This window comes from Solanum dulcamara, chromosome 4 (assembly GCF_947179165.1).
Source record: "Solanum dulcamara chromosome 4, daSolDulc1.2, whole genome shotgun sequence".
NCBI lineage: Eukaryota > Viridiplantae > Streptophyta > Magnoliopsida > Solanales > Solanaceae > Solanum > Solanum dulcamara.
This window is the reverse complement of record NC_077240.1, coordinates 10,867,071-10,888,668: the sequence shown is the minus strand read 5'-3', so window position 1 is coordinate 10,888,668 and position 21,598 is coordinate 10,867,071. Positions and strand designations below refer to the sequence as shown.

At 36.4% G+C, this 21,598-nt stretch overlaps 1 protein-coding gene across 1 annotated transcript in view; it reads right to left on the bottom strand.

Moving 5' to 3' along the window:
• Window positions 1–6,957: 6,957 nt before the first annotated feature.
• LOC129886174 (protein MICRORCHIDIA 6-like) overlaps window positions 6,958–21,598 on the bottom strand; it is a 28,790-nt gene continuing 14,149 nt past the window's right edge. The window contains exons 13-20 of the mRNA XM_055960752.1: window positions 20,661–20,753; window positions 15,454–15,505; window positions 15,232–15,343; window positions 14,806–15,005; window positions 11,966–12,075; window positions 10,885–10,958; window positions 7,428–7,470; window positions 6,958–7,328 (exon numbers count right to left, since the gene is read on the bottom strand). Coding sequence (XP_055816727.1) covers window positions 7,218–7,328; window positions 7,428–7,470; window positions 10,885–10,958; window positions 11,966–12,075; window positions 14,806–15,005; window positions 15,232–15,343; window positions 15,454–15,505; window positions 20,661–20,753 — 795 coding nt within the window. The 3' untranslated portion in view covers window positions 6,958–7,217. The remainder of the gene's footprint in view (window positions 7,329–7,427; window positions 7,471–10,884; window positions 10,959–11,965; window positions 12,076–14,805; window positions 15,006–15,231; window positions 15,344–15,453; window positions 15,506–20,660; window positions 20,754–21,598) is intronic.

Below are 21,598 nucleotides of genomic sequence, written 5' to 3'. Positions count from 1 at the left end.
TTTTTGTACTAGTAGAATAGGCCTCTTCGGCCCATCTAATCCCTCTAATGTTTTACTTTAATTAATTAATGCAAGTTATCTTTTCTACCAAAAAAAGAGAATAGGTGTGTGCAGGGTAAAGAAAAGTAAAAAGACTAAAAAACCGAAAAACAATTGGAAAATTGAAACTGAAAAAATTAATCTACATTAGTTTGATTTAATTTATAATAACAATAGCATAATCAGTGAAACTCCACAGCTATAGTGTGAAGAGAATGAGATGTACGCAAATTTTATCTATATCTTTATGGGATATAGACGTTGTTTGATTTAATTTATAAATTTGATAAATTGAAATTGAAAAAAATAATCTATGTTGGTTCAGTTTAATTTAGGGAAAAGGTCTTGATATATCCCTCAATTTTGTCATTTAGAGTTGATATACCCCTCGTTATGAAAAATAAATTTGACCATCAAAATAATAAATTCAAATTAGCCGTTGAATAAAAAAAGTAAAAAAATAAATTATATGTGAGAAGGACCAAATATACCCCTATATATATTATTTTATTAATAAAAAATTTCAAAAAATTAATTTTTCACTTCCGTTAGAAGAAAAAAATCACTTTAATAACGAGAGATATATCAACTCTAAATAATAAAATTGAAAAGTATATCAGACCCTTTTCTTTTTAATTTATAACAACCATCAACAGTGAAATCTCTAAAATACGATTTGAGGAGGATGGGAGGTATGAAACACCTGGCTTGTCAGGTGGGACCACTCCAACGACTAGATCGATATAGTTCTTGAAAAGATAATAAGAATTGAGATAGTAGAAGCAATAATAATAATAAGAGAATAAGAATTGAGACTTGAAATGATAAATGAATAAAAATGACAAAACACATATGCCTTGATATCTTGTTACAAGTGTAATGTCCCATCAAACAATGACAGGGCAGATTTCTTTATTCGTGCTCGTGTAAGAAGGTGTCTGTTAGTGCAAGACAAGGATCCAGGTAAAGTAGAATAAAATGGTCTTTCTTTTTATTATTCCCTCAATAGTGGCATAATTTTCTGCCCTTAAGATTAAAAAGCAGTTTCCTCTTGCCAACAAACTTGTCAAGCCTCTCTACTTTCACCATCCCCACACCCTCACTTGTGAATTACACTAGATATATTATTAATAAACTTGTCGAGTCTTTGCTCAACCCTACTCATCAAGATTTCTACAGTCACAAGTCCAATTTATCTGGGTAATTAACTCGGTAATGATGTGTCACGACCCAAAATGGGTCATGAGTGGCACCCAACTTAACCTCCTAGGTGGGAGAACCAACGATACAAAACTCAACTAATAAATATAACAATAACGCGGAAGCTCAAATAAATACGTTTTTTCCAAAACCTGAAAGTCATCACATGAAGGACATCTATTTCATCAAGCCTTCTATATTCAAGAAACCATTTTTGATAGGGCAAGTTCAAGATTATGGATTTCATGGCCTCGGGATTTCAGACCAATCACAATAACATATCAACTATCCAAACCAAAATAATTAAATGCGTAGTAAACTTCACACATTACTCAATGAATATCAATCACTATTAAGAGTCTATCTATGATATAGAATAAAAATCATAACATATCTCAACCGAAGAACCGAAGTAAAGCAATCTAATCCACCAATGTCTTTCCTTTCTTCAATGCCTCAAAACAATTTTAATCTATCAAATATATAATATTTATAAGTAAACTAATCCGTGAATACCAATATTATATATATGTTTAACCTAGACCCAATAACTCACCCAATTATATGAACACGTTCCTAATCTTGATGTCACTTAACATGTCAACTCTCATATTTTCTGAATTTCAAAACTAGGGTTAAACCTCAATTAAATTAAATAATCAATTTAAAACTTGAGTCTTTCGTGAAGCTTCCGAATGATCAAAATCTATTCAAATACATAATCTTCATAAGAATACAAATCTAATGACACCCATATTGCTATATTTATTTTCGAATCAAAAATCGGATCTTAAGTCATCCCGAGTCATTAAGTGTGGGTGACACTCATGACCCATTTTAGATCGTGACAAACTTGGTATCAAAGCTTTAGGTTTGGTGATCTCATCATATAAGGACAGGTCTAGTAGAGTCTTGCGGAACGCTACGGGGACGCCTTTACTTTTCTTCGAGAGGCTATGGGACTTTAGGAAAACTTCATTTCTTCTTTATTTCGTGTTATTACTTGAATCCAATGGGTATCTAGGTGATACAAATTGGTATCTGACCTTCTTCACTCTATTTTCGCAAATGTTCAGAACTAAAATAATAGCATCGCCTGAGCCAGCCATTAGGGATGTAGCAAGAGGGGATATGAGTTCCAAAATATAGAGCAAGGGAAGATATTCATTGTAGCCTGTGAGACCAGGTTTCGTGTCTTATCGAAATATGCTACACAACTTTGCTTCAGTCCAGAAGAGCGGATTTCGCCACTTTGTGAAAGGATTATGGTCAGAATCTCTACTGCAGTTTCATACATTGAGTGTATATAGAAGAGGGCTAGGATATGACTACTACAATGATATCGATGCTTACTTGGTTGGATTATGGATTGTGTTACTTCTTCTAGCGACCTGACCTACGAAAGAATGTATATCGCTTGGGATAGAGACAGAATGGGTCAAATTTGGTAATGTTTTGCAGTTATTCAATGGGTAGGAAGGTGCAGGTCATTTGGGTACGGTTTTCTTGATAGGTATAATGTATTCTAGGGGTAGATCTTAGATACGATTAATGCATTTAGGTTGTTGAGTATATTCCAAAGATTCTAAATAAGGATCTGTGACTTCATCGTAAGCTCCAAAAAAGTGGATCGATGTAGGAACGACAAAATTATGGGTACAAGAAGACCTAACAATTAAACTTGGGTAAAGGCAATCGAAGATTTTAGTAAGAACGTGCACATAAAATTGGGTTAGACCTTTAGAAGTGGTTGATTTTGTGATAGAAGTGGTTGATTTTGTCATAGAGGTGGACAGGGTGAAGCCAGATAACTTCGCTACAGAGCCTATTGTTATGCTTTTCCCGGAAGGTTAGAGACAGAGACATTCGATGCTGTTATCATAGGTACTCTTCTGGTCTGCGATAGCTTGGCTTTCGTATTGTTTGAACCTGGATCCATATTTTCTTATATATCTTCTGCATTTGTGGATGGAATCGATTTACATTGTGACTTACTTAACATGCCTATTCGTGTTTCTACTACTGTTGGTAAGTCTGTGCTAGTTGAGAAATTGTATAGGTCTTGCCTTGTGACTTTTGTAGGGAGCAGAACTTATGTAGATTTGATTATTCTAGAGATGGTTGACTTTGATGTAATCTTGGGTATGACTTGGATCTCTCCAAATTTTGCTATCTTAGATTGCAATGCTAAGACTATGACATTAGCCAAGCCTGGGATGGATCAATTGGTATAGGATGGTGACTATCTTTCCTCTTCAGTTTGGATTATCTCTTTTCTTCGTGCTACGAGGTTGGTAAGTAAGGGTTGTTTAGCCTTCCTAGCACATCTCAGGGATGATAGTTCTGAAGTGCTATCGATTGAGTCTATTTCTATAGTGTGTGAGTTTATGGATATTTTTCCCGCAGACTTACCTGGTATGCCACCTGATAGGGATATAGATTTTTGTATCGACCTGGAGCCCAGCACGTGCCCTAATTCCATTCCACGTTATAGAATAGCCCCAGCTGAGTTGAGGGAGTTGAAGGCCCAACTTCAGGAGTTGTTGGGTAAAGGTTTTATTAGACTGAGTGCCTCTCCTTGGGGTGCTCTAGTTTTATTTGTAAAGAAGAAGGATAGTAGCCTTCGTATGTGCATAGACTACAGGCAGCTGAACAAGGTGACTGTTAAAAATAGGCACCCCCTTTCTCGCATTGATGACCTATTCGATCAGTTGGAGGGTTCTTGTGTTTTCTCAAAAATTGATTTGAGGTCCGGTTACCATCAGCTAAAAATACGGGCTGCAGATGTATCAAAAATCGCATTTCGAATCGGATATGGACACTATGAATTCTTGGTAATATCTTTTAGGCTTACAAATGCACCTGCTACTTTCATGAGTATGATGAATGGAATCTTTAAGCCATATTTAGATCTATTTTGTTATTGTTTTTATTAATGATATATTGATCTACTCAAGAGAAGAAAAGAACATGAAGAGCATCTGAGGATTGTTTTGGGTTTGTTAAAGGAGAAAAGGCTATATGCCAAATTCTCCAAATGTGAGTTCTGGCTTGATTCAATGTCCTTCTTAGGGCACGTGGTTTCTAAGGATGGAGTGATGGTGAATCCCCAAAAGATTAAAGTAGTGAAGAGTTGGGCGAGGCCCACTAATGTCTCAGAGGTAAGGAGCTTTATTGGTTTGGCTAGCTACTACCACCGGTTCATCAAGGGATTTGCTTCTATTGCTTCCCAGCTGACCAATCTGACCAAGCAGAAAGTTCCATTTGTGTGGTCGGACGAGTGTGATGAGAGTTTTCTGAAACTCAAGACCTTATTGACTACTGCACCGATTCTTGCATTGCCAGTAGAAGGTAAGAATTTCATTATTTATTGTGATGCATCATATTCTAGTTTAGGCGCAGTGCTAGTGCAGGAGAAGAATGTAATTGCATATGCTTCAAGACAATTGAAGGTGCATGAACGTAATTAACCCATATTTGGAGTTGGCTGCGGTTGTATTTGCATTGAAGCAGTGGAGACATTATTTATATGGGGTAAAATGTGAAGTGTATACAGATCATCGCAGTTTACAACATATGTTCACTCAGAGAGACTTGAATTCAAGACAGAGAAGGTGGATAGAATTACTAAAGGACTATGATATCACTATCCTTTATCACCTGGAAAAAGCTAATGTAGTGGCTGATGTCTTGAGCAGAAAAGCAGGGAGCATGGGAAGTTTAGCTCATTTGTAGGTTTCCAAACTCCATTGACTAGAGAGGTTATCACTCTGGCTAATGACTTTATGAGGCTGGAAATAACTGAGAAATGAGGATTCTTGGCATGTGTGGAGGCAAGATCTTCTTTCCTTGACAAAATTAAAGAAAAGCAGTTTGATGATGAGAAGCTGAGCCGAATTCGTGATACAATCTTACGGGGAGAGGCCAAAGAGGTTGTGATCGATGAGGAAGGCGTCTTGAGGATTAAAGAGTGGATATGTGTACCCCGTATTGATAATTTAATTTAGACTATTCTTGTAGAGGTTCATAGTTCGAGGTACTCTATACATCCTGGTGCAACCAAGATGTATCACGATCTGAGACAATATTATTGGTGGAGCAGAATGAAGCGTGACATTGTTGATTTTGTTGCCCGTTGTGTAAATTATCAGCAGGTAAAATATGAGCACCAAAGGCTTGGAGAGACACTTCAAAGAATGCCCATTCCTAAATGAAAGTGGGAAAGGATTGCAATGAATTTTGTGGTCGGCCTTCCAAAGACCTTGGGTAAGTTTGATTCGATATGGGTGATTGTTGATAGGTTAACTAAGTTTACTCACTTCATTCCAGTCAATGTGACTTATAATGCTGAGAAGTTAGCCAAACCCTTTATCCGCGAGATTGTTCGATTACATGGAGTTCTGATTTCTATTATATCAGATAGAGGTATGCAATTTACTCCTAACTTTTGAAGGACCTTACATGCTGAGTTAAGTACTAGATTGGATCTTAGTACTGCATTTCCCCCTCAGACCGATGGGTAGTTTGAGAGGACAATTCAAGTGCTAGAGGATAAGCTTCGTGCATACGTGATAGATTTTGGCGGTCATTGGGATCAGTTCCTACCCTTGGCAGAGTTTTCATATAATAATAGCTATCACTCGAATATTGATATGGCTCCGTTTGAGGCATTATATCGAAGGAGATGTAGGTCTCCTATTGGTTGGTTTGATGCGTTTGAGGTGAGACCTTGGGGAACTGATCTTTTGAGGGAATCATTAGAGAAGGTGAAATTCATTCAGGAGAAGCTTCTAGCAGCTCAGAGAAGGCAGAAAGAATATGTAGACCGAAAGGTCAGATACATGGAGTTTATGGAGAGAGAGCAAGTGTTGTTGAAGGTTCACCAATGAAGGGTGTGGTGAGATTTGGTAAGCGAGGTAAGCTCAATCTGAGGTATATTGGGTCGTTTGAAGTTCTTAAGCATATTGGAGAGGTGGCCTATGAATGGCTTTTCCTCCAGGTTTGTCTGGAATGCACCCAGTGTTTCATGTGTCTATGCTATAGAAATATCATGGTGATGAAAACTATATTATTCGCTGGGATTTGATCTTGCTTGATGAGAATTTGTCTTATGAAGAGGAGCATGTAGCTATTCTTGATAGGGAGGTCCGCAAGTTGAGGTCAAGGGAGATTGCGTCTATGTAGGTTTAATGGAAGAATCGTCCGGTTGAGGAGTCCACTTGAGAGACTGAGGCGGATATGCGTGAAAGATATCCACATCTGTTCGTCGAGTCAGGTACCCTTTTCAACCCTTGCTCTTCGTTGACCGCTCGGGGACGAACGGTGGATAAATTGATATCTGTTGTAACGACCCATTAGGTCTTTTTGAGAAGTAGAGCTTTTTATTTCATAAAAGACTAATCCCGTAAATTTTTAATGGGTATTTTGGACTATTCAATAACTATGATTATTTAGTTGAGGGGTGAATTTAAATAACTAATTGAATTAACCATTAAAAAATAAAATAAATTAACCATTAATTCAATTAGTTATTTAAATTCACCCCTCAACTAAATAATCATAATTATTGAATGGTCCAAAATACCCATTAAAAATTTACGGGATGAGTCTTTTATGAAATAAAAAGCTCTAGTTTTCAAAACGACCTAATGGGTCGTTAGGTGATGGTAAAGAAGACACCATTATTTCTGATTAATTGGCAAAGTGACCATATTCGAGTCCAGAAAATAAGCCCATCTTCATTTGAGTTAACTCGTAAAATGAGTTACCAGTATACAAATACACAGATATCAATGGGACAAACGCTAATCTGTGAAAACTTTGAGTCCACCTTCCATTCTGTTGCATAAACGAAAGAAGAAAACAAGAATCATGGTAAAATCCGTCACAACAGAGAAAGGAAAAAGATTTTATCAACAACAGCTAAAATTAAAATTCATTTGCAAAGAGCTAACTATAGTACAAGGATGGGCACTTCGTTAAATACAAACATCTTCTTCAGGTTTGACTTTGTCTAATAACCTTGATTCCACTAGCAAATGCGCATAGGTACGTTGTGCTTCTTTCAGCTCCTTCCGAAGCTTATAAACCTGCAACAACCACATGAACAAGATATATGATGATTTTCATTTTGAAATCAGGTATTGCTTTCAACTAATGACAAGGAGACAAAAGTTACTTAAGCACACCTTTGAATGAAGTTCTTCCTCCCTTTTCTCACATTCCGAGCACCTGGGACAGGAACAAAGTAATCACACAAATATATTTTATGGATATACAATGGCACTGCAAACACACGTGCGTGTTCATTTGATTTGATAGCAATTGAATTTAATATATTCCTACGAGATAATACAAAAATCATCCCCTTCAACATGTTACATTTTTTCAACTACACACTTAAACTTTGAGAAGTCCTATAACCCTCCCTAAACTTGTCCGAAGAAGAATCATTAACCCCTTCGACAAAAACCATATTTAAATGGAACAATGCAAGTCATGCACTACCCTTGTTTTAACCGAAAGAACTTCTTGCGCAATTCATGTTGGGAAAAAGGCACCGACTAATTCCCATCCCTTTCGAACTGTCTTCAAGCAGAAAATAATAACAGAGAAATTTAAAGAGAATAACAACACAAGATTTAACGTGGAAATCTAATGCGGAAAAAACCACGGACCACTCAGAAAAATATTCACTATATGAAAAATTATTACAACCATATAATACACTATTTCTCTCACTTACCCCAATTCTTAAAATACTATTCCCAAGGAGATCTTCAAGAGAATTATCTCTAAACCTCTCCTATAGTATACAAAGAATTGAATTTTTGGTGATGTTGTATTCATGGTGGAGATGCCTATTTATAGGCAATTTAGAGGCATGGTTGGTGCTTATGAACACATTTATACCACCATATTTGATAAAATGTGTGAAAGCAAATAGCCTTCTTTCTTGACTTCCACCAATCAAATGTCCACAATTTTGACATTTTTCTTCTTTATTCAAACAAATATAACAATTCATGCCTGAAGTCTGCAACAAATTCTAGTTTCGGGGTCGCCAACCCTTGTTTTCTCATCTTATTTTCTCCTGCTTCTGGTCATCTTCTACATTGATTTTTTACTAAAACTGTCATTATTGAAAATGTGATGTTTTACTCCTTTTTTCACTTCTTTTTCACCCTTATCTTTGGCCATCTTCCAAATTGAATTTTTACTATAATTGTCATCTTCTACACACTCCAATGTTCCAAAGATTTGAAAGAAATCCTTAAATCTCTCACCTTTTCCGTGAAAAACATACCCGATATCCCATTTTTGACCGGGCAAACACCATCATTTCCAGTGAAAAAAATGGTCTGTAACTCTCAATGCTTAGACATTGAACAGAGCTCTTCATGGTCGCCATACCCACAGCTTCTCAAGACAGGTATTATTTTTTTTGGTATGAAGTGTGAAGGAATGGGTTTTCTTAACAGGTCACGGTATATAATGAACATGGTCTCTGCGTTTAATGGAAAATGGGTCTCTTGGGAGAGGGTTTTGCTTGGCCTTAATGCTAAAGTACTTGGTGAGAAGTTAATATGTGCTTATGCCACATATTGGAATGTTATGCAAGTTTGAAAATAGGAATAGCTTTCCATATGATCTCTTGAAGACATAATTAAGTAAATAAAGTGTGTCCTCTCTAACAAAACTTGAGTTCTTTGATAAGATAGTCACACACTTCAATATGCTGTCAAAGATAGCAGAGATCCTTAGGTTCAAGTCTCATCGTCACCCATCAACCTAAAAATCAAATTCCCAGGATAACTTATCCTCGGATAAAGTATGTAAAATAACAAAAATATCCCCCTTAAAATCTCTTTTATACACCACTTTTTACATTCATATATATTAATATAATTTTTAACAACATTTATAATAACATTCACAACCTTAATTAATCGTTGTTTTTATGATAATATATTTTTCTATTAAAAAATTACATTTTACAAATACAATTTCTATTTATGAATATATTATAAGTTGAATTTATTTGTCTACTTCTTATGTTTGTTTAAATTTTGATTTCTCTTAAAATGTTCACTTCTCTACTAAATTACATATTTTTAATTAAATAATTTATTACTCACTTAAAAATTAAAATGTAGATGACTTTAAAATGTAGATGATTTTAATAATAATTTTTTTTACTTTAATAAACTTAAAATGAAAGTTTTATTTTTAAGCTAAATAAGATGAAAGTTTTATTTTTAAGTTAAATAAGATGGAAATTTTATTTAAAGCTAAATAAGATAAAAGTTTTATTTTTAAGTTAAATAAGATGAAAGTTCAACTCTAAAAAATACACGGCACAATCATGAAAATGCACACACAAAAATATTTAAGTTAAATAAGATAAAAAAATTACTTTAAAGAATGAATAACTAAAGCTTGCAAAGAAAATGTAAAAAAAAAAGAAACTAAATGAGGTGGAGGGTATTTTTGTAAACAAACAACTTATTCTTAGAAATTATGCAATGAATATAATTTTGAATATGCCAAACCAAACAAGCAATAAAAACTACACTCATCATAACTAATCCTAGCATAACTTATCCCAACATAACTAATCTAATCATAACTTGTATCCAAACCAAACGGCCCCTAGAGTTTAAGCTAAGGTTTTAGATGAGATAACACAATTCAATATAGTCAAAGCATGTTTTGCCATGGCTTGGTACATCACGTTTTCCTACTACTGTCTTGAATATCTCGTTGCACAAGGCCTTCTCTTCTAACAATCTTTTGCTTATCTATGAAAATTGCTAGAGGAGAATTTCTCATCGGAAGTAGATTGGGGGAAAAAGAGGTCAAAATTATTGGAACAGGATTTGGAATACAAAGGTACAGTACAAAGACAGGACAAAACGGGAAAAGAGTTAAGAGCAAAAAGCTGAGTGCTTGTGCAATATGGAGAAAAATTATGGAATGTGCATGAGTGAGCAGGAATTTTCCTTTGAAACTTAGTGTGTGTTTATTTTTACTTTTCCAAAAGAAGCTTTCCTGAGTGTTTGAGTGAATAGGGCGTGAAGACGTGAAGCTGGTGGCCGAAAATCACTTGATGGAGGAGTGATAAAGCACAAAGTTGCCAGAAATGGCTTTTTTCGACAAGTACTATCCATATATTTCTAACCATAACCAAGTTTTGAAAAAAGAGATAAGAGGAACATCAGTTTTTTTGGCCTTCATTTTTCAACTTTTCACAAGCTCGGTGGAGGTGCGTAGATTATTTTTCAATGATAGCACTCAAGGGTGTAAGATTCCACTGTGGATAAACGTGAGGGTTATAGGTCGCCCTCAAAGTTTTAAGTATGCAGTTCATAATTCAGCCAAAATTGTGTAGTTCATAATTCAGCCAAAGTTGTAAGGGAAATTTATGTATTATCCCTATTTCTATATAATTATATTTTGATTTCTAGGTAAACACACTGCTCCTCCCTGGGCCTCACAAGAAAGAGAGGAGAAAAGAAAAGTTAAGTTGTCAGACTACAGAAAGTGTTTGTCGTCCTTGCATTTCCTTCTATTAATAAGATAAAAAACATAATTTGGAAATCGCATTATGAGAAGATGACAGACTCATTTATGAAGTATACTTACTGTGCGCGGAGCTTTTCATTCTCTTGAATGAGATGGGCAGCCTCTTGATCTTGTAAGCCACTTGAAGTGAAAGTCTACAATGGTCAAAAGGCAGAGATATTGAAAGGGAGAAGAAATAACACTAGAATACATTCATTATAAATGGCCGGTTCACTATGTCTCATCTTTGTTATCAATCTTAGCTCTGCAGGCAAAGTAACTTAAATGCAAGATAAGTGATTAAGGTCCATAATAAGATCTTTCAGAAAAGATCGAGGAAAAAAATCACATTAACCTGTAACTTATTATTGACAAATTCAAGACAACTTAGGTTCTGTTAGTACAAAGAGAAAAGTAGTTGAAAACATTAAAACAAGTACTGAGCAATGCACCCCGGAGGAAAACACTCTTCTAGCACAAAGTACAAGGTATTTCTTCTGGTAGTATTGTGGGTTTCTTTTTTAACCAAAAAAATCCCAAGGGACAGTGGGGCATAGTTCAAAATTCGGTGGATAATTTGCTTGTCCCTCTATTCTTCTCCACTTAAATACCAAACTTTCTGCCAGCAATAAGTCTCTCCACTAAAATACCGGACTTTTGCCTGCAATAAGTCTCAAGCCTATGACAATATCATACACTGTGCTTTTACCACTAGATCAAAGCATTGGTGGCTTTTGGCATGTCAAAATAATAATAAATAATAAAGATGAAGTAACTCAATCGTTCATGAAAATAAATTACAAATAACACTTCAGTGATAGTCCCTTTTTATAGGAATTAATAGTGTCTTAGTTTAACAAGGTCATTGACAGCAGGTAAGCTACTTCGATGGATAACATGCAATCAATATGCTAAGTAGATTTATCCCTTCTTCAAGCTATAACGCACATTCAACATGCAATCAATTGTCAAAAGCAAACACTAAGTCTGACCGAGAAACAGAGATGAAGTAATATGCCTAAACAATTTCACAAACCAAATCCAAAAGTCAAAATATCTGATTTCAAGATACCAAGGAATAGTGATGCCATGCTTTTTATGGATGCAACTCTATAAAACAATACTAGTGGAAGGAGAGGAGAGCACACCGAAGAATACATACCAGAATTTCTTGACTTCGCTCACCACCAGTTAAATCAACTACTAGTCCAGCTGTCCGTTTCAAGTTTTCATGTTTTATTGGACGATCAACTGCTTTCCTCTTTGAAGCTCCTGAGGTTCAAAGCAGACAACAATATTGTCAACGGTTGAAAAAGTTTATACATAGTATTCCAATTTCAAAAAGTAAAAGATGGCGATTCATCTAATTTCAAAAAGTAAACGATGGTGATTCGTATATCCAAGCAGGCAACTGCACAAAATTGCATGAGTTTTGTGGGGGTCATAACTAATGACTTCATAACAACATACCCAATGTAATCCCACAAGCGGGGGTTGGGGAGGGTAGTGGGTAGGCAAACCCTACCCCTACCTCGTAGAGATAGAGAGGTTGTTTCTGATAGATCATCGACTTAAATAAAGCATTTCCAAACTGATTGGAAAAGGGAAGACAGACATGGGACCAGTAACACCACGCATTAATAATGCGAAATGGAGAGCATACACAACAAACATAAGAAAGAACAGTAACGACAAGGAAATAATGCGATAACCGGAGCATAAAAAACACAAGTGATAACCAAAATCGAATAACAAGAAACTATGAGAATAGTGCTAATACTGCTGGTAAGAAAGAAGATTCAAGTATCACCACTAAGCCTATCCTGAAGGAAAGCGAGATAACGATCAACTACCAACTAACCTTCTACCATAATCCGCAACCTTTGAACTCTCCTATATAATGTCATGTCCTCGGTAAGCTCAAGATGCATCATATCTTGTTTAATCACTTCTCCCAATACTTCTTCGGCCTGCCTCTACCTCTCGTGACGCCCATCATTGCCAACCACTCATACCTCCTCACTGGAGCATCTACACTTCTCTTCACATGCTCAAACCATCTCAATCTCTCTTCCCTCATCTCGTCCAATACGGGGGCCACTCGTACCTTGTCCTGGATATCTTCATTCTTAATCTTTATCTCTCGTAGTATACCTACACATCCACCTTAACATCCTCATCTTCCCAACTTTCATCTTCTGAACATGAGAGTTCTTGACGGGCCAACACTCCACCATACAAAATAGTCGGTCTAACCACCACTCTGTAAAACCTACCTTTAAATTTTGGCGGTACCTTTTTATCACGCAATAATGACTTCCTAGCGTAATTAAATCATTGACAACATACAGAAATTCTGACAATGAAAAAGGAAACCCATTGCATATGCAATCATCTAACTTTGATAACTAGTAAGGCATTATGATAACTCAATGGTAGCAAATGAAGCCAAAGCATTGAAATTTGAAGCGACAGTAAAGGTATGAAAGATAGTCAGCAAATGAAGCAAGATATCCTAAATTTACAAGCCGTGGTTGGGGTATGAAAGTAAGTAAATTGGGGAACTCAGCAACCAACCACCATATGTTGGAACCTTCACTGAGTAGTCATGAAGAATTGGAGGACATGGAGAGAGAATATACTGCCACAACACCAATATATCCAACAGAGCCAACTTATGTGGCAGAGATATGTTCAGCGGTAATGACCTCAGAAAATGCATGTTCGACATTCACCAAAGGATCTTTCCATCATTGTTAGGCCTAAAACCCCAACACTAAACAGGAGCAATGAAACTATATATTCAAGCCATATAACATGTGAAGTTCATCTTCTTACAATCAGGATTTATGAGATTCTGAGGTCTGTAGTAGTAGTTAGTCTTTCATGGACAAGGAACCAAATCAAGATGTCTGCTTTTATCACACCCCACCGAAATGAGGGCAGAGAGGGAAAGACCAAGACTTTCCCATTGTGCTACAAGAGAGAAGGATTTTCCATCCCTGATGACTCAAATCCCAACTTATTAAGAGAATTGGAAATAGTTATGTTATTAAGAAAATCTATTCCGTGATGGCAAGTTACTAAAAACAATCTAGAGAAAGAAGGTCCTCCATCTCTCTAGAACTCCATTTAGCAACACTGTTCGATCTTCGAAATACTCTTCTCTCTGCGCTCTCGTTCCCTCCTCTCCCTCCCCCCCCCCCATATTTATGACGCGCGTAAATTGGCCTGAACATCACCATTAACAAAAGAGAAAGACATTGGATGGTATGGAGCTTTAGCAAGTAGACATCCAAAATACCTAGCTGTCCAGAAGATACTGATTGGGCTCAGGGGAGATGGACAACTCAAGTAGGAATTAAGGTGAAGGAGATGATTGAGATTTTTTTCAATTCAAAATTCTTTATTTTCATTCTACTGAGATGAATCAATATGAGCTCCCAACATAACATAAAAGGAGACAACAAAATCTGAGTGCGAGGATATGTTCATTAAGCATAAAAATTAAGGTCATTTGTACAAGATGTTCGCAATTAAACATTTCCTTAGTGTAATCCAATGTTCAAAATTGAAAAGAATGTGACTTTTCATGAGTATTAACGCAGTCCAATTTCTTTGTCTTCAGTGAAATCTACCAATGCTGGTAAGTTATAAATATTTGGCAATATCCAAAACCCTATTACTTTGACCAAACCAAACGAACATTCCATTGTAGCAGCCATGTCATGCCCTATCACAGTAGGTATTCTAGAAGCAGAAAAGTTGAATACAATAGGTCGAAAGAGAAGCCTCAATAAAATAAGCTAAGACTGCATACATAGGAAAAAGAAAAGCTCCTTTCTGATTTTCAAGGCCGTTAAAAATCCTCTCAACCATGAAATACCACACACAATAGATCTAGGATAACTCCCAAAGATACATTAATTGATCGAATACACAATTTAAGAGAGAAATGTCCATTATAGAGGTGAGACATAGCTCTCTCAATAAATACATTACCTTGTTTAGAGTTATTTTGAAAGACTGGTGTTACAGTTCCCCGAACTGTAATGTTTGAACCAACCACACCGGAGGAGTTTCCCAAGACAACAGGTTTACATGACCCATGCTGTTGTCTAAATTCAGATGAAGCCTGAGGAGTTATCGGTCCCTGAAGTTTTTTCTTTGGAAAGTAACCAAGGAGCCCGCAGTGATAATCCCTGTCAAAGGATGTGTATTAAGTGAGGAAAATATATACGTAGCTGATTATGAAGAACTTAGATCTGCCTTTCCCATCTAATTCCATGAAAAGATAGAAAATTGCAAGTAAAAGCTGTTTAAATCAATGCAGACAAGCTAAAAATCTAATCCTCCAATGCTGCAAGTTACCTCCATCAATACAGAAACAATTCACCGACCCATTCTTAAATTCAAGTAATTGCTTACCAGTATTCCCATGTCATCTCCTTTAATCGTACTTCAAGCTTTTGAAAAAGAGGGGTTTTCTCGAAGTCCTGCTTATTATGGGTTGGCTGAATAAAGTTTGCTTCTAGAACACCTGAAGAGGAAGGAAATCGTCAAATAACCTCTCTAACCGGGTTAAGGGGAAAAGTGGTACAAGCATAAGGAACAGTGAAACAATGTAAAGTGGTTCAGAGGCTTCTTTACCAACAACTCCTCTGCCTCTATTATCAGAGTACCTCACAACATGCCAAAACGGCTGCAAAGAGATGATAAAAAAGATGTAAGACTTTAGGAGTTAGAAAAAGGTATGTAAAGAATGTCTATCTATTGAATCAGTTCGTAGAAGAACAATCCATCAAAATTGTTGATAGGTCATTGCTAGCCCAGAAAGCAATTCTTACAGGATAGAGCAGGTACAGTAAAGAACAAACCCATAGAAGACAAGACATAGAAATTCTTGCGTAGATGTCTACAGTTAGATTTTTAAATGTCAGATTCACTTTCCTTGAAGAAAAAGGTCATTATTTTTAGAGCCACAACCTGCTTTCTAAACTTATACCATGAAGGAGAATTACGTAACATGGATAATAAAGAATCCTTAAGTCCACAATTAATGTAACCCAAACGATAACAAGTGATCAAGTCTGAATCAATGTAATCAAGGATAGCGGGAGGACTCCAAGATCCATCCATATAATCCAGTTTACTAACCTCACTAGCTACTCAAGCATTTCGATGCAAGAACAAAATTGTATCCTTACTTAGTTTCTTATAACTTATAATTCTATGAGGAAATATACAAAATACATAAAAAGGAAGTCAAAACTCGTATTTATTGAAAATTCGAAGAAAAGCCCTTTCGCCAGAAGTAAGAGAGTAACTCTCTGGGAAAAGAGGACCGGAATCTACAAATTGATTCACAATCTTTATGATCCATATGCATCAAAAGGCGCATATACGGTTCCTAAGGATACAATTTTACCCTAATCAAACGACTTTATCAAGAAAGATTACTTTTTTAAGCCAAGAGGTTGATAACAATATTTTGAATCAACTTATTGGTCATATGGTGTATCACAATATCAAGGATTGAGAAAGAACTCGTAACCAAAATTGAATAAATCGATGAAGTGCAACAATAATTTAATGTGACAAAGTATCAAACTTACAACAACAACAACATACCCAGTGGAATCCCACAAGTGGGGTAAAGTATCAAACTTACATTGTGGAATATAGGATAAGAAGTTCCACATCGGTAAAAACATAGGGAAAATGTTGGATATAGGTCTTACACACTAGTGACGAGTTTTAAAGTCGTACGGGTCTAGGCCTAAAGCGGACAATATCACTAAGGGGTTGGGCCGTTACTGATGATATCAGAGTCACTCTAGTGTCAGCCTTGTTAACATGAGCCAAAGTTAAACTGAGTTAAGACAAATCCCGATAAGGCGGGACAAACATCATTGTTGAGTCTAGGACTCTAGGTAAATCTCACGCAATGGGGCTAACCTCAGCGAGGACGTTAAGTCCATAAGAGGGTATATAATTAAGTAGGTCTTGCACACTACTGACGCGTTTTAAAGTTGTGCGGGTCTAGGCCCGGCGCGTACAATATCACTAGTGGGCAGGGCAGCTATAGAAAGTATCAGAGCCAATCATGTGTCAGCCTTGTTGGTGTGGGTCAGAGATCAACTGAGTTTAGGCAAATCCTGATAAGACAGAGCAAATCTCAGTGTTGAGTTTAGGCAAATCCCATGCGTCGAGGTAAACCTTAGCGAGGATGCATGAGAGATGTTAGGTATAGTAGTAAGCCAGCCTCACACATTAGTGACGCGTTTAAAAGTCGTGCGTGTGTAGGCCTGCTCTAAAAAGGTTTGGGCCATTAAAATCACACAGGATTGCTTGTGGATTGTGTACTATCCAACCTACCCTTTATATTGTGTAAAACAATACCATTGCCTTACTAATTTTATTGTTTCCCAAAAAATAGAAAGTGTGACAAGTGATTTTGCTAAACTGATAAATATGAATTGATAAGAGTTGAAATGCCTTACATTGTTTTAAAATGTTTCATATGAGTACTTTACTGTATCTAAAGAAAAGTATAGTTTGGGAGTAGATCCTGATGGATCTCGTAGCTAACACAGGTTCATTAGGCCTGGTGCACCTTGTATTTACAATTACTATTACAACCCTGGAAAGGTAGAACTAGCATACAATTACCGAAGTTAGAGCATGGAATAAAGACATGTAGTAAGTGGGGATGCTCGACAACATGCTCTTAATAAACACTTCCCTTCCCTTCTTTGGACAAATATCTTTTATGCTACTCTGCTAGTCTCTTCTCAACCCTCTGAAGAACTGGATTCCACATCGTTTGATCCTTGTTCGAAACACCTAATGATACCGCAAGATGAATAGTCAAAAAGGCCCAAATCTTGCAATTCAATACTTGAGCAGGTGATCCAATGTTATTCAACTCCCCAACAGGAATAATCTCACTTAAATTAATTTTGAGGCTTGACACCGCCTAAAACCAAGTAAGGACTTGGTCATCCAATTAGGTCTCAGCTGCATCACAAAAATTCAAGATATCATCCGCAAACAACAAGTAAGATACTGAGACTGCCCCTAACCCTTTAACCACAACATTAAAACCCTTTAAGTATCCCCAAGACAGCTCTAACCATCATCCTACTCAAAACTTCCAGAACTAAATCAAACATCACTGAGAGAGGCCCCTTTGTCTCAAACCCCTTGATCTCCTAAAAAGACGCAAGGATTACCATAACCAGCACAAAAAATCTCATCAAAAAGATGCAAAAATGAATCCATTTCCTTCGCTTTTCTCCCAAATCCAATTTAAAGCATAATGGAATCTAGGAACCTCCAACTCACATGATCATTGGCCTTTTCAAGATCAAGTTTGCATAACAGACCTATCACTCCTAGCTCTCTCCTAGAATCCACCACTTCGTTGCCACCAACGCTGCATTCAAAATTTGTCTACCTTACACAAAAGCATTCTGCGAAGTAGAGACAGTCTCATCCAACACCTTTTTAAGTCTAATGGAAAGCACCTTAGAAATGATCTTATAAATGCTTCCCACTAGACTAATAGGTGTATAGTCTTTCATTTTCGTAGCTCCCTCCCGCTTAGAGAGGATGACGATGAACAAAGCATTCCAACTTCTCTAAAAGCATGTGTTAAGTTAATGTTTAGGAAAAATAATGTTTAATGCATGATTGTTATTTTGTTCATTTTTAGTTACTTTAATCCATGTGTTACCAAATTTCGTATTCTTATTCCACCTTTTATGCATATAAAGGCATTGTTTGTTCCAATTATTCTGATAGACCCAGTTCTAGATGCTCTCCCTACAACTATGTTATCTATCTTCCACCTTACCAAAACAAGATATGTTATATATCTTCCATATACCCCAGTCAGTAGTTCAAAGGTTGGATAAAATCAAAGAAACTTCTTGTGGCAAGAAAACTAGGAAAGGAAAGGTTTTCACTTGATCAAATGGAAGAACATTATCAGAAGCAAGGAACAAGGTGGACTAGGTATCAAGAATCTCAAAAAGCAAAGCAAAGCTCTCAAGATGAAGTGCTATGGAGGTACCCTTCTGGTACAGGGTAATCAAGAGCAAGTATGAGAAATTGAATAAATGGGTAACTAAGAGGTTAATACCCCTTATGGTATTAGCCTCTGGAAATCTATTAGTCTGCTGGCATTTTCTCAGTAATCAATCAATTCTCAAGGTTCAAAATGGCAGAAAAACAAGTTTTTGGGTTGATAAATGGATAGGTACTGAGAGCCTTAATGATCTCTTTCCTGACATCTTTGCTTTGGCTCAACATCAACAGAACACTCTTGCTGAAATGTGGTCACAACAAAGATGGAATCTGGTCCTTATAAGAAACTTGAATGACTGGAAATTCGTAGAATGATTGAACTTTTCAAGTTGCTAGAGAATTTCCAAGGAATACAAACAGGTGAGAGTTTATAGGAATATTTATGGTGGCATGGGCACAACAAAGGTAGATACAGGGTGAATGAAGGATATAAACAGACAAGTCTTAGTGATAATCAAGATTTCAAATGGCCTTGGAAGCATATCTGAGAATCAAAGTGCCACACAAAGTGGCATGCTTTACCTGGCGGCCAGCCAATGAAGCAGTTTTAACATTGGACAATGTGGCCAAGAGAGGTCTCTCTCTATGCAACAGATGTTCCCTATATGGTAAGGATCTCCCTATGCGGTAAGGTTACAGAGATAGTGAGACACCTCTACTACACTGGAATTTCATTGACCAACTGTGACAGATTTTCCTTGATCTCAGAGAGGCATTTCCTGGAGTATGCCTAGTAAGATTCATGAGACTCTATTCAGTTGGGAGGAGGCTGGAGTTGGGGCTACAACAGGAGAAAGATGGAGGATGATCCCTGCTTGTATATGATGGACTATAAGGAGAGAGAGAAATGATAGATGTTTTGAGAATAGGAACAGCAACCTGCAGGAAGTCAAGCTTAAATGTATTTTGTTGTTCTGTTTTTGGTGTACAAATGTCTACTCAGTTTTGGGGAAGATTACACTTCTTTTTCTTCTTATTTGTAAATATGGTTTTCCAGTACTACCTAAGTACTGACTTAAATACAAATGTTACCAGTGTCAAAAAAAATTAACATAACATGAAGAATCAATTTCAAAAAAACTGATCGTTATAGCAAAATGTTGTTATTACAGGATGGCTAGTATATTTTTCATGTATTTTCTCCCTACTCTCTCACCTCAATGTTGACAATATTTCTAGAACTCATATTCTTCCTCTTTGACCGCCTCTCACTCTAAATAACACGCAACTCTCCTAGAATTGATGCTAGCCTTACCAATATTCTACCCCTACTCCCTTTCCTCTATCCATCACATAATGGTTTCCTGCATTTGCTAACTTTCTATAAGAAAACTTACAAACTGAGTCGAGACCCTTTTTAGTCGACAATTGTACCTCTTGCGACTAACGTATCTCCTCACCTCTGAATATTCTCCTTCGGGTTAACCAATGGTGCTCTTTGTTTCCCATCAAACGATCCACTACTAAAAAAGGTGACCATAGGAACCCATTAGTGGTGATTGCCCACATAGATTAGATGGATGTGTAGTGCCACGGAGAAAATGTTCCTGCACATTCCACATATTCCTCTCTCTTTTTTGTGGTGTACATCTGTTATGTTACCTAACAAGGAAACTATCTCACGATCCGTCAGTTCTACTAAATGTGGAATTATTTGACTCTTATTCAGCTTACATACAAGATTTTGAGATATGTACAAACAAAGCTAATTTTCCTCAGAAGTTCAAATTCACAATTTTTTAAAAATATAAAGCAACACTAGTCACCAGTATTAAACGATTTTTGTGGTAGACATTGAACCCATGAATATTCACCACTGGAGCTTCCTTTAGGAAGCCAATAGTAGTAATGACTGAACCCTGCAACCACCAAAACACGGAAAACATTTGAGAAGTTCTGGAAACATTGGAGCTTAAAATGTTAATAGCAAACTTTAAGGAAGCAAAAGCAATCTAATGGTCAAAGGTCAAGCATTATATGTATCTGATCCAGTTAGGAGACTACTTTGAGAAAAGGGAAATAGACATGCTACAGTATGAATCACTTTGGATACAAGACATCACAATTACTTTGAGAAAAGGGAAATACACATGCTACAGTATGCATCACTTTGGATACAAGAAGTCACCATTACTAACTCAAAATTTGAACAATTCCAGAATTTCCTCACATACCTCGACCTCTATCTCTATAATCAAGAAAGTTCAAGCACTGTAAATAAAAATGTTGATACTTGAGCCAACTTTGTATACATCTTTCAAACAAACTTGACCCTTTTAGTTAATAAAACTTTATTACCTATCAAAAAATCTCTGAGTAAAATTTTGATGTTCAGAGCCATCTAATCAATGTGATGGTCTTCCACAATTCAAGAAAAGAGAGAAGTTCAGATCCATCTAATCAAAGTGAAAAGGTGTTACAAGTGATTCCTCCCTCCCAAGTCCCAACGTACTCAAAACACAATTTCTGGCTTCAAAATTCCAACAATGTTTGACACTCTTTGAATAATATTTTGCTCCAGATATAATTTCACAAGTTAAAGTTCATATAGCAATCCAAATTTTAAGCGCCATACAATGTATTCCTGATCAAAACGAACTTGTCAAAAACTTGAAATATTTACCCATGTTTATAAATGAAGCGAAAAGTGAAAAATGAAGTGCACACTTCTCTACAGTAATGCATAATTTATGCAATGGTACTG